Source organism: Schistocerca serialis, chromosome 6, assembly GCF_023864345.2.
Source record: "Schistocerca serialis cubense isolate TAMUIC-IGC-003099 chromosome 6, iqSchSeri2.2, whole genome shotgun sequence".
Taxonomy (NCBI): domain Eukaryota; kingdom Metazoa; phylum Arthropoda; class Insecta; order Orthoptera; family Acrididae; genus Schistocerca; species Schistocerca serialis.
The window spans coordinates 101,798,382-101,812,592 of record NC_064643.1 but is presented as its reverse complement, the minus strand read 5'-3'; the positions used below and the strand labels follow the sequence as shown (position 1 = coordinate 101,812,592).

At 46.4% G+C, this 14,211-nt stretch overlaps 1 protein-coding gene across 1 annotated transcript in view; it reads right to left on the bottom strand.

Annotated features, from left to right (window-relative positions):
• The window catches only part of LOC126484661 (uncharacterized), a 103,806-nt gene extending 89,941 nt beyond the window's left edge, over positions 1 to 13,865 (bottom strand). The window contains exon 1 of the mRNA XM_050108253.1: positions 13,782 to 13,865. Within this exon, the coding sequence (XP_049964210.1) occupies positions 13,782 to 13,811 (30 nt within the window). The 5' untranslated portion in view covers positions 13,812 to 13,865. The remainder of the gene's footprint in view (positions 1 to 13,781) is intronic.
• Positions 13,866 to 14,211: the final 346 nt, after the last annotated feature.

Genomic DNA, 14,211 nt, shown 5'->3' with positions numbered 1-14,211 from the left:
GGACTATATGAAATGTATTCGTAGTTACCAATGCGAGCTGTCTTCAACTTTATAACGAAATGACGACCATGAAAATTTGTGCCTGACCGGGATTCGAATATGGATTTCCTGCTTTACGTGAGCTGTCGTTTTAATCGCTTTGGCGATACGTGTACGGCTCAAGGTCAGACCCTGACTTCCATATGTTGTCATTCCTCCGCCACCACCTGCACTCGTATAAACAATATTTAATTCCCATACAGCAGAGGATATTTTAATTGAAAGTCGCTGCCTGTTATCAGCGGATAAATACGATATTGCAATGCATGTGCTGTTAAGAAGAACGATTCCGTGTTCCTTCGGACATGCATGACTGGTATCGACAGATAAATACGATATTGTAACATAAGGTGCGTACGAGTGCAGGTTGCCATACAGGCACGACGAAGTTTGTGTTTTACGTTGGGTCGTGCACGGATAGCCAAAACGGTGAAGGCGATCGCTCGCATAAAGCGGGAAATCCAGGTTCGGATCCCAGTCCAGCACAAATTTTCATTGTCGTCATTTCCTTATACAGCTGATGGCTGTTTGTATTCACAACTGCGAATACATTTCATATATTTCATAATGACTGTAGTTGCCACAGTGCATCATTCTTTTTAACAACACAGGCACTGCAATATCGTAATTACCAGGACTGGTCGAACCACCTGGCGCTGATGTGTGTCAGAGATGAGTCGGCATAGGGGGAAAGAGGAGAGGACACGAAAACCTTCCTGTGTAGAGGACACACCACCACTGTGAATCAACCAAGAAGTTTTTTGTGAGCTGGCACCCAAATCCACCATCCCTGGAGATATCTTTGAGACCAATTTCACTTCGACAGGAGATTCTGTAAGGCCCAGACCACATCACTCTCGTAGATTAACGACTTCTGGTTGTTTTTAGCAGCCAATGCAGATGAGGCACAGCAGCCAGAAGAAGTCGATGCAGAAGAGGTGGTTTAACAACTCCACTGCCTCAATACTCGGAACGCAGGAGACTCCTATCTACTCACCAATCAGCCGACCGTTGTGACCGAGCGGTTCTAGGCGCTACAGTCTGGAGCCGCCCGACCGTTGCGGACGCAGGTTCGAATCCTGCCTCGGGCATGGATGTGTGTGATGTCCTTAGGTTAGTTAGGTTTAAGTAGTTCTAATTTCTAGGGAACTGATGACCTCAGAAGTTAAGTCCCATAGTGCTCAGAGCCATTTGAACCATTTTTACTCACCAATCAACTTCTGCAATAGATGCCTGCCGCCGCCACAGACCATATAGTGGCGATTTTCAACAATATCCTGCGTCCATGGAGGTACGCACTGGATTTGAAGAAAGCCAAAAGCATGGCCATCCCATAAGGCAGGGTATAAACCACAACTCCCAAATACTTACTGGCCCATCGAGTTGCTGCTAGCCATCAGCAATCTGTTTGAATCGATATACATGTGTCATCTGCTCCAACACGTCGTAGTCAGTGAATTACTACTATACAAACCATCGGGATTTCGTCAGGGACGCCCAAAGAACCACCAGCTGCAGTGCCTAGTGGAGGAAGCGTCGGACACCCTCGGAAGGAGGGAGAACATCAGGACAGTACTACTCAATGTTTGTACATCTACATCTACGACTACATGGTTACTCTGCAATTCATACTTAAGTGCCTACCATTCCACTCTCAAATGGCGCGTGGGAAAAAGGAACACCTAAATATTTCCGTTCGAGCTCTGATTTCTCTTATTTTATTATGATGATGATTTCTCCCTAGGTAGGTGGGTGTCAACAAAATATTTACGCAATCGGAAGAGAAAGATGGTGATAGAAATTTCGTAAATAGATCTCGCCACAAAGAAAACCGTCTTTGTTTCAGTGACTGCCACTCCAACTCGCGTATCATATCAGTGACACTCTCACCCCTATTGCGCGATAACACAAACGACCTGCCCTTGTTTGTACTTTTTCGATGTCCTCCGTCAATCCTACCTGGTAAGGATCCCACACCGCGCAGCAATATTCCAGCAGAGGACGGACAAGTGTAATGTAGGCAGTCTCTTTAGTGAATTTGTCGCATCTTCTAAGTGTTCTGCCAACGAAGCGCAGTCTTTGTTTCGCCTTCCCCACAATATTATCTATGTGGTCTTTCCAATTTAGGTTGCTCGTAATTATAATTCCTAGGTATTTAGTCGAATTGACAGCCCTTGGAGTTCAAGAGCCTTCGATTTTGTGTGGCATGAGGGGCTCCTCTACAATCTCCTCAACTTGGGGGTGCCTCTGTCACATGTTCATCTCATCAAATCTTACCTAGAACGACTCGCCTTCCATTTCCATGTCGAAGGCACATAGACAGAGTGCAACATTCTCAGTGGCTCCTAGAAGCCTCTGTGTTTGGTCCACTCTTACACATTCTGTAGACAGCAGATATACCAAGGATTTCCTCTTTCCCCCAAGTCCAGATGGCCCTCTACACAAATGGCATGGTGATCTACACTAAGAGCATGAACGGCGTTCAGTTTCAACGTCGCCTCCAATGGGCCTTCGATGTTCTGACACAGTGGGACATGCAGTGGCGACTAAAATTCAGACTGGCAAAGACGCAGACATCATAATTGCCAGAAGACTCGTTCCTGCAGACCGCACATCAGTAAACGTCCAGGGAATGGCAGTATCTTTCTTGGAACGCGTTGCTAAATACCTGGGCGTCACTACCGACCGTTACTTCATGACGTAGTGTGGTAACCTAGATGGCCTCCTTGATTGCAGCTGGGATTTGTTGTGGGATGCTCTTTAGCAGTTGTTCCACAAAACTGAGAAGCGACTTGAACATGGCTGTGACGCTTGATAATTCGTATGCTGCAGTGACGCTCTCCTGGCGTTCTTCTTCCTGAGATAGATGGAACAACGATGGCTGGAAAGTCAGCTAGGCGTACTGCCTGTGAATCACTATCCTTGACAGTGTCCTTTGGAGGATGAGTCATCTCAGATGCGTGATTGGGAGCGCTATCTGCGGCGAGGTTGCTTCCCTTCCCCACTGGTGGCTGCAGTTTTTTTGCAAGTGGTGGTGAAGTTTTCCAACACCAGGGAGGAGACAGTCCGTAAAAAACTAGCTCCTGGACGATTGGTCTATTTTTTTGAGGCTTTGGGATATGTATCTCGTCTCGATGTGGCAGTACGCTTGAAGCACAAACTGTCGCAATAGCCGATGCACGTCATTGGCCACAGTCTGCGTAGAGGGGCGGCGATTCTTCGATTTTACGAGTGCAGTCACGGTTGGCTTTCCGCAGAGTATTTGACGCACTGCAGCGGAATGGAGAAGCGTCGCGCAATGTGGCTAACAAAATGACAGTTCCAGCATTGCGAGTCTCCCCTCTTGTAAGTTCTCTGTCGTCACGGGAATGGCTGGGATGTGCTTCATGCACCAGGTGACACGGTGTAAGGACATGACACTCACCACAGTGAGCACCAGTGGCTTCTTACATCATCAGTAATGAGAGGCATGTAACAGAGTGCAGGCCGCGCCAGAATCCAAGGACATAGAGGTGCTGTTGTACATGGTCCAACTTGAATTTGTGAAGCACACCATGAAAAAGATCTTCAATAGTTTCTCCCTTTTGGACGAAAATGTGTAGAATGGCAGCTGTCGCTCTCCAAAGGCTGCAGTCGCAGTCCTGAAGTCAACACAACGAATGACCTTGACTAAAAGGTGACAGGTAGGCTGCAGATACTCTTCTCCTTTCTCAACCCACAATCTTAACTCCCCCGCCTCCCTTGTTGGAGTCACCATGTGTGTGACCCTAATCAGTCCCAACCTCCTGGACGTGTGCATCGCATGGGGCAGTGCTGCAGAGACGGGCGTAAAGTGGCTCCACGGACTTCAGAATGGGGCGATCCGTCTCGCCATGCATCTGTCTCGATATTTCCCCTCTGCCGACCTATGCAGGATCAGCCAGGTATCTACTGTTTGCGAGAGGTCCTCACGGATTGTGTGGATGTTCTACTAAAAGAGACCATCAAATAGCCACATACACCCTCATGGAACACCCGCGCTGTGCCTGACCCTACCTGGCGTGGAACTAAATTTTGGCAGCACTGGTAATGAAACACATACGGGAGGGCAATACAAGAGAGACCAACCAACACGTTAGGAAACATAACGACAAAGCCACTTCACTTTGGAGGGACACAGAAAAACCCGTCATTACTAAAGCTTGTTATGGAAACACATTTTAACGACGACACAGGCGGCAAATGGGGAAATCCACTGACATAAGAGATTTTGACAAAGAGAGACTACTGTGGCCCGGCGACTGCGAACGAACATCTCTCAAACGGGCGAAACCGGTCGGCTGCGCTAATTGGTTGAAAGACACTGAAACAGCGTTAAAAGTGTTGTATGTGGGCTCTTCATCACAGGACGTGAAGGTCGGAGCCTTGCTCGTTCTGTAAAGCGGCATAAGCGGCGACCTGTGGCGGATTTTATGACGGAGTAAAACACTGGTGCAGACACAAGTGTTTGAGAGCACTCCGTTCGGCGCACATCGCTGAGCATGGATATCTGCAGCAGAAGACCTCTACATGTTCCCATATTGACTCAACGACATCGTCATTTACTATTGCAGCGGGCACAGCATCAACGAGACAGTGCCGTTAATCAATGGAAACATGTCCTCTGGTCGAATGAATCACGTTTCTTGTTACACAAGATCGGCGGTCGTGTCTGGATACACCGCCATCGAGGCGAACGCCTTCTTGAAACACGCACTTCGCTACTGAGACAGGCTGGTTTGGACACTATTGTGCTATAAGGGACATTCACCTGGGATTCCCTAGGACTTGTAGCACTAATCGAAGAAGTCATGACGGCTGTAGACTATGTGAACGTTGTTGACCACCAACTGCATCCCTTCATGCCCGATGTCCCCCCAATGACGGCGTCCTTGAGCAAGGTAACTGTCCGTGTCACAAGGCCAAGATTCCATATTTCTAGATTTCCGGAAAGCGTTTGACACGGTGCCCCATTATAGGTTGTTAACGGAAGTACGACCATGTGGAATAAGTTCACAGATATGTGAGCGGCTCGAAAACTTCGTAAGTAATAGAATCCAGTATGCTGTCCTCGACGGCGAATATTCATCGAAGACGCAGGTATCGTCGGGAATGCCCCATGTAGTGTAATAGGACCGCTCTTGTTGTCTATATACACAATTGATTTGGCGGACAGGATGAGCAGCAATGATGATGCCGTGGTGTACGGTACGGTGCCAAAGTTGAGTGAGTGTAGGAGGATACAATACGACTTAGAGAAAATTTCCAGGTCGTGTGGTGAGTGGCAGCTAGCTTTAACTGTGGAAAAAAAGTTAAGTTAGTGCGGATGAGTAGGTAGAACCTGTGATGTTCGGATACAGTATTACTAGTGTCCTGCCTGACGCTGTCAAACCTTTTAATAATCTGGGCGTAACGCTGCAGAGTGGTATACAATGGAACGAGCATGTGACAACTGTGATAAGGATGGCGAATGGTCATCTTCGGTTTATTGGGAAGATTTTAGGAATGAATGGTTCATCTGTAAAGGAGGCCACATATAGGACGCTGGTGGGACCTACTCTTGAATACTGTTCGAGTGTTGTGGATCTGTACCAGGTCGGATTGAAGAAAGACAACGAAACAGTCCAGAGGCGAACTGCTAGCTTTGTTACCGGTAGGTTCGAACAACACGTAAGTGTTACGGAGATGCTTCGGGAACTCAAATGGGAATCCCTGATGGCAAGACGATGTTCTTTTCGAAACATGCTATTGAGAAAATATAGAAAACCGTCATTTGAAGTTGGCTGCCGTACGATTCTACTGTAGCCAACATACACTGTAAATAAGGACAACGACGATAAGACTCGAGATATCAGAGCTCATACGACGACATATAAATAGCTATTTTTCCCTCGCTCTATTTGAGAGTGGAACGGGAAAGGAAATCACTAGTAGTGGTAGAAGGTGTGCTCTGCCACGGACCATACGGTAGCCCGCGGAGTATTTATGTAGATGTAGCTGAAGATGTAGATGTACAAACATTTACTCAGCAATTAAGCTGAATTAAAGATCCTGGTTCATTTCGAATAAAATCATTTTGGGACTAGACTACGTCATTATGAAACACTGAAACGAGTAAAATACCGACGTTTCGATCGAATTTGCAGCGGCTCCCTTCTGGAAACTAGCTGCTGGATTCTGGTGATGGTCTTCCCCTACGTACTGTCTTATTTCGGTTGCCAGATGGCCACCGATGTCACATTTTGGGATGCCACCGGACAATTCGAAGTAAAACTTGCTATGGAGAAGTGGCTGTACAGCTGGTTATTGTCTCTGTTATTATGTCAGGTGACTGATAGAAAATAACGCATCGGTAGATTGTATCCGGGGATAGTGATTTCCTCCAGCGATGCCTCATGACTGTTCCCTGGTGGCTGCTTGTTTATACAGTCGAACCCGGGCTGGCGAGAGCATATGGTCCGATGAACTGTCATCTCTAGCAGTCAGGCCGTCGGTAACTTGCAGACACCCTGCCTGATCACTGTGTTACTCCTTTCTTTTTATTTTACGCTTCGGTATCCACGGCTACCGAGTAAGCACACGAGGATCTTTAAAATACTGGGATGGTGCATAAGGTCCGAGAGTTTTTCCATGTGGTTAGCAAATACAACACACACACACATAGCAGAGACCTCGGTCATCATAATGTACTCTCCTTCACAATTTACAGCGGTCTGGAAAACTGAGGCAGCTTTTCGATTCTACATCTACATCTACATTTATACTCCGCAAGCCACCCAACGGTGTGTGGCGGAGGGCATTTTACGTGCCACTGTCATACCATCCTTTTCCTGTTCAGTCGCGTATGGTTCGCGGGAAGAACGACTGCCGGAAAGCCTCCGTGCGCGCTCGAATCTCTCTAATTGTACATTCGTGATCTCCTCGGGAGGTATAAGTAGGGGGAAGCAATATATTCGATACCTCATCCAGAAACGCACCCTCTCGAAACCTGGACAGCAAGCTACACCGCGATGCAGACCGCCTCTCTTGCAGAGTGTGCTACTTGAGTTTACTAAACATCTCCGTAACGCTATCACGCTTACCAAATAATCCTGTGACGAAACGCGCCGCTCATCTTTGGATCTTCTCTATCTCCTCCGTCAACCCGACCTGGTACGGATCCCACACTGATGAGCAATACTCAAGTATAGGTCGAACGAGTGTTTTGTGAGCCACCTCCTTTGTTGATGGACTACATTTTCTAAGGACTCTCCCAATGAATCTCAACCTGGCACCCGCCTTACCGACAATTAATTTTATATGATCATTCCACTTCAAATCGTTCCGCACGCATACTCCCAGATAGTTTACAGAAGTAACTGCTACCAGTGTTTGTTCCGCTATCATATAATCATACAATAAAGGATCCTTCTTTCTATGTATTCGCAAAACATTACATTTGTCTATGTTAAGGGTCAGTTGCCACTCCCTGCAGATCTTCCTGCATTTAGCTACAATTTTTTAATGCTGCAACTTCTCTGTATAATACAGCATCATCCGAGAAAAGCCGCATGGAACTTCCGACACTATCTACTAGGTCATTTATATATATTGTGAAAAGCAATGGTCCCATAACACTCCCCTGTGGCACGCCAGAGGTTACTTTAACGTCTGTAGATGTCTCTCCATTGATAACAACATGCTGTGTTCTGTTTGCTAAAAACTCTTAAATCCAGCCACACAGCTGGTCTGATATTCCGTACCCTCTTACTTTGTTTATCAGGCGACAGTGCGGAACTGTATCGAACGCCTTCCAGAAGTCAAGGAAAATGGCATCTACCTGGGAGCCTGTATCTAATATTTTCTTGGTTCAAATGGCTCTGAGCACTATGGGACTTAACATCTATGGTCATCAGTCCCCTAGAACTTAGAACTACTTAAACCTAACTAACCTAAGGACAGCACACAACACCCAGCCATCACGAGGCAGAGAAAATCCCTGACCCCGCCGGGAATCGAACCCGGGAACCCGGGCGTGGGAAGCGAGAACGCTACCGCACGACCACGAGATGCGGGCTATTTTCTTGGTCTCATGAACAAATAAAGCGAGTTGGGTCTCACACGATCGCTGTTTCCGGAATCCATGTTGATTCCTACAGAGTAGATTCTGGGTTTCCAGAAACGACATGATACGCGAGCAAAAAACATGTTCTAAAATTCTACAACTGATCGACGTCAGAGATATAGGTCTATAGTTTTCCCCATATGCTCGACGACCTTTGTTGAAGACTGGGACTACCTGTGCTCTTTTCCAATCATTTGGAACCCTCCGTTCCTCTAGAGACTTGCGGTACACGGCTGTTAGAAGGGGGGCAAGTTCTTTCGCGTACTCTGTGTAGAATCTAATTGGTATCCCGTCAGGTCCAGTGGACTTTGCTCTGTTGAGTGATTCCAGTTGCTTTTCTATTCCTTGGATACTTGTTTCGATGTCAGTCATTTTTTCGTTTGTGCGAGGATTTAGAGAAGGAACTGCAGTGCGGTCTTCCTCTTCCGCGACTGTAGAAATCACGTGGTTTTCCGGGGAAGAACTCGTCGAGCGATCTCCGGAGCGTACTTTCATCCGCGAAGGAAGTTCCTTGAAGACTGTTCGATAGATAGCGGAAAAGGTGAAATCTGAGGGCGCAAGACCAAGGGAATAAGGTGGTAGCGGAATGACTTCCCAGCCCTGTACAGTGTTTTTCTCTCAGTCTAGCAGAATGCAGGCGGCAGTCTCTATGGTCGTTGTTGTTTGACTGCGTCTGCAAGACGTCTCACAAGGGCAGGCCGCCAATTGTGAAATTCAGATTCGATTCATACTGCGCATAATGAAAGCTCATGGCCAGAGGTGTAATGTGGCAAAGCACCAAGATGCACTTCTCAGCCGTTGTCGAGAAAATCGACAGTTAAAAGAAACCGTTGCGGTGAAATACTCTCTACGATTATTAATTTTCTACAGCGTCGTGGCGCAGCGGTAAGCGCTCGGGTTCGTAATCCGAAGGTCGCCGGATCGAATCTCGCGCCATGCAACTTTTTTTTATTATTATTTTTTTGTAATATATATATATATATCAGTTGCAAGTTGTTGAAAGTCGTTTGTCGTGGAAAAATAATACTTGAAATAAAACTGAATATCACAAATAATATTCAAGTGGATACAATTTATTGAAAAGTTCGGTATACACTCGCACATAATTAACAATTCGTGACCAGAAGTAGCTGGAGTATCACACGAACCAGGGTGATAGTTATTATAGAAACATGGAAAGCAGAAAACAGCACGACATCGAGCACATCTGATAAACGATGCGTTTTTACAAGAACAACTGTTTTTTTTTTAATTTTCTGTTGGGAAACACACCTGACTGACATTCTGAAAAATTGTTCTATCGTTCGTCAGGTTTGATGCATACCACGCGTATCGTATAATATCGGCAAAAATCGGAGAAGACAATTGGTGGTGGACGATGGATTGGATTTTTATACAATCGTCTCTGGAGTTGATGTCACGGTTTCGCTCGATTAAAAATTCTATTCTAATTCGAACGTTTGACTTACACTATACGTATTCGTTTCGGAACATCGTTTCTACGTTTTCCGTTAACTATACGTGGTAAACATTATGAAGACGATTAATAACATCTGTGAAATACAACCTTTGGTTGCGGAAAACATAATGTTGTTCGAAGTCGCCAGTTTTTGCACGACAAACGACTTTCAACAACTTATTATATGCATAATTGTTGCAACTGCTTGCCGGGAATTTATATATATATATATATATATATATATATATATACATTTGAATTACAAAACAAATACTAAAAAAAAAGTCACATGGCGCGAGATTTGATCCGGCGACCTTCGGATTACGAACTCCAGCGCTTACTGCACCACGACGCTGTAGAAAATAATTAATCGCAGAGAGTATTTCACCACAACGGTTTCTTTCAACTGTCTATTTTCTCGACAACGGCTGAGAAGTGCATCTTGGTGCTTTCCCACATTAGACCTCTGGCCATGAGCTCTTATTATGTGCAGTATGGATCGAATCTGAATTTCACAATTGGCGGCCTCCCCTTGTCAGTCTAGCAGAACGCAGGCGGCAGTCTCTATGGTCGTTGCTGTTGGAACGCGTCTCAGTTGTTGACAGTAAATGTCGTCAGCGACGGTTACACCTCGAGGAAGCAACTCGAAGCCCCCCACACCGTCGTTGTTCCACCAGATGCGAAACACTATCTTTTGTGGATGCGCGCGGGTCTCTGCACGGGTAGTCGCTGCTTTGTCTGGGCTCAACCATTGCTTTCTTTTCCTTACGTTAGCATAAAGGCGCCATCTCTTGTCGCCAGTAACGATACGGGGTAGAAATGATCGGTGTTGTTCACGAGCCAGTTGGCGACGAGGAAGCAACGATGCACCCATGACCACCCGCGGATTTTTGTAATTATGACTTAGAGCATGCGTTACACATACGCTACATTTCTTAGCCTTCCCCATTGCATCCAAATGTCGCACGATGGCCGAACGATCACGCTTCCATCCGATTCACCGGTTCTCGAGTACACCGACGTGGAACGCTGCGGATTAATGCGTTTAAACCATCTTCATCAAACCCCGAAGGTCTCCTGAACGTGGAGAGTCACTGATTTCAAAACGATCCTGCTTAAAACGAGAAAACAATTTTCATTGCATGCTCTGTCCAACGGCATCATCCCCCTTCACGGCGCATATGTTTCTGGCTGCCTCCGCTGCTCTCGCCCCTCTACTGAATTCAAACAGGAGAATAATTCGGAAATGTTCCGATTTCTCCACTTGCCACTCCATTCGGTAGCGGCCACAGCTCCACACACTATCTACATCTACATCTACATACATACTCCGCAATCCACCATACGGTGCGTGGCGGAAGGTACCTTGTACCACAACTAGCATCTTCTCTCCCTGTTCCACTCCCAAACAGAACGAGGGAAAAATGACTGCCTATATGCCTCTGTACGAGCCCTAATCTCTCTTATCTTTGTGGTCTTTCCGCGAAATGTAAGTTGGCGGCAGTAAAATTGTACTGCAGTCAGCCTCAAATGCTGCTTCTCTAAATTTCCTCAGTAGCGATTCACGAAAAGAACGCCTCCTTTCCTCCAGAGACTCGCACCCGAGTTTCTGAAGCATTGTCGTAACACTCGCGTGATGATCAAGCCTACCAGTAACAAATCTAGCAGCCCGCCTCTGAATTGCTTCTATGTCCTCCCTCAATCCGACCTGATTAGGATCTCAAACGCTCGAGCAGTACTCAAGAATAGGTCGTATTAGTATTTTATAAGCGGTCTCCATTACAGATGAACCACATCTTCCCAAAATTCTGCCAATGAACCGAAGACGACTATCCGCCTTCCCCACAACTGACATTACATGCTTGTCCCACTTCGTATCGCTCTGCAAAGTTACGTCCAAATATTTAATCGACGTGACTGTGTCAAGCGCTACACTACTAATGGAGTATTCAAACATTACAGCATTCTTTTTCCTATTCATCTGACATTTATCTATATTTAGAGTTAGCTGCCATTCTTTACACCAATCACAAATCCTGTCCAAGTCACCTTGTATCCTCCTACAGTCACTCAACGACGACACCTTCCCGTAGACCACAGCAAACAGCCGCACATTGCTGTTTATCCTATCCAAAAGATCATTTAGGTAGATAGAAAACAACAACGGACCTACCACACTTCCCTGGGGCACTCCAGATGATACTCTCACCTCCGATGAACACTCACCATAGAGGACAACTATCTCCAAATAACAATATGTAAACTCAGACAGCAATAGTGAACTGCCGGCCGCTGTGGCCGAGCCGTTCTAGGCGCTTCAGTATGGAACCGCGCGACCGCTGCGGTTGCAGGTTCGAATCCTGCCTCGGGCATGGATGTGTATGGTGTCCTTAGATTAGTTAGGTTTAAGTAGTTCTAAGTTCTAGGCGATTGATGACCTCAGATGTTAAGTCCCATAGTGCTCAGAGCCATTTGAACAGTGAACTACAAATACAAAATGACAATCGATAAACAAACCCACAGCAGCGGGAATACCAACATGCAAAACAAAAACGCTAGGATCCTATGCGCCAGCCTAATATTTTCACACTTGAGCAATATTATAGGATGGAGCGCACTAGCAATTTGTAAGCTGTCTCTTTGATATAACTGCATTTTCCTAGTCACGTACAAACGGACAGAAGTCAGCCACCTGCTGTACCTACGACTGAACCTATTCGTCGTTCACCGAGCGAGGTGGACTCGCATTCGGGAGGACGACGGTTCAATCCCGCGTCCGGCCATCCTGATTTAGGTTTTCCGTGATTTCCCTAAATTGCTCCAGGCAAATGGTTCCTTTGCAAGGGCACGGCCGACTTCCTTCCCCGATGACCTCGCTGTTTGGTCTCTTCCCCCAAACAGTCCAATCCAATCCAACTTTTCGTTCCATTTCATATCCCAGCAAATTGTTACACCCGGGTATTTGTATGAGCTGACCGATTCTAGCTGTGACTCGTTGGTACTGTAGTCTAGGACACTACGTTTATTCGTTTTGAAAAGTGCAAATTTACGTTTCTGAATATTTAAACAAGATGGCAGTCTCTGCTCCAATCTGAAATCGTTTCAAGGTCCGACTGAATATTTCTGTGCCTTTTTTCAGACTGTTTCAATACAGATAACTGCCATCACCTGCGAAAAGTCTGATATTACTATTGTCTGCAATGTCACTAACATACAATGTGAACTGCAACGTTCTGAGCATAATTCCCTGGGCCACACTTGAAGTTACTTTTACATGTGTCGATGACTCTACACCCAAGAGAACATGCTGAGTAAGCCGGCCAGGGTGGCCGAGCGGTTCTAGGCGCTACAGTCTGGAACCGCGTGACCACTACGGTCGCAGGTTCGAATCCTGCCTCGGGCATGGATGTGTGTGATGTCCTTAGGTTAGTTAGGTTTAAGTAGTTCTAAGTTCTAGGAGACTGATGACCACAGAAGTCCCATAGTGCTCAGAGCCATTTGAACCAAGCCATGCTCAGTACTCCCTACCAAGAAGTCCGTTCTCAAATCTCTCTTGATACCCACTACGATCGTACTTTCGATAATACGGGTGGGTGTTGTAGTGAATCAAACACTTTTCTAAAATCGAGAAATACTTCATGTACGTGACTGCTTTGATCCGTGGCTTTCATTGTGACGTGGAGAAAAACGCGAATAGGGTTTCTCATGACCGATGTTCGCGGGATCCGTGCTGGTAAATAACTTATACGAAAATTAGAGGACGAAATTCCATAGTGGTCACGACGCAGGACATATCTTGTAATCGTCCTGCCGTTCTTATTTCAGTTTATTGTGGCTTCCATAAAACACTCTGCTAGGAAACGGTTCGTTGTACCTAGTCGCGATCGATCTACGTTACCATTGCTGCCCAATTAAAATTGTGATTAGACTCTAGTGTTATCGATGCACATTAACTGTGACCACTTCCATTGCGAAAATGCAGACATTTCCAGGATTGGTCCCCTCCCCGAATCAACCAATTATTTCCAGGACATAGTTCCCACCTAAACAGACTGTCTCAACTAGAAGCTGTATTCCGCGCCAGTTCTCATTAAGGCAAACAGAGCGGCCCCAGCAACGGGCAAGTACTTTGCGCACACGAGGCTGAGGCGCCGCGCTTACCTGCAGAGGATGCCGCTGTAGCCGCCACATGGTTGTCTCTCTCCTACCAGTCTCTGACGGCACTGCGAGGACTAGCGAGCTGCCATGACACTCTGAGAGGCCGGCAACCCGCAGGGCGAGCGCCGCGCATGCGCGCCCGACGAAAAACCCACACGTCCAGAGCGGTCGATAACGCCACGCCCTGCGCGCAGCGGATAAAAGGCCTAAATTGTGACTCGTTTTATACAGGATCTTGTCGTGACGGGAAGGACGCTCCACAGTATACAGTCTCTGTATGGGTACTGCTAAAGATACAGCTACTGCTGCATAGCAGGTGTAAAGCGAAGCATGGGAGAGGTGCTGAGTGAAAAACGCATTTGGCTGCTCTCGTATCTCGTTTAAAAGATTTTTTATAATTTCCAAAAGTCTTAAATTGGAATGATTAATGTTT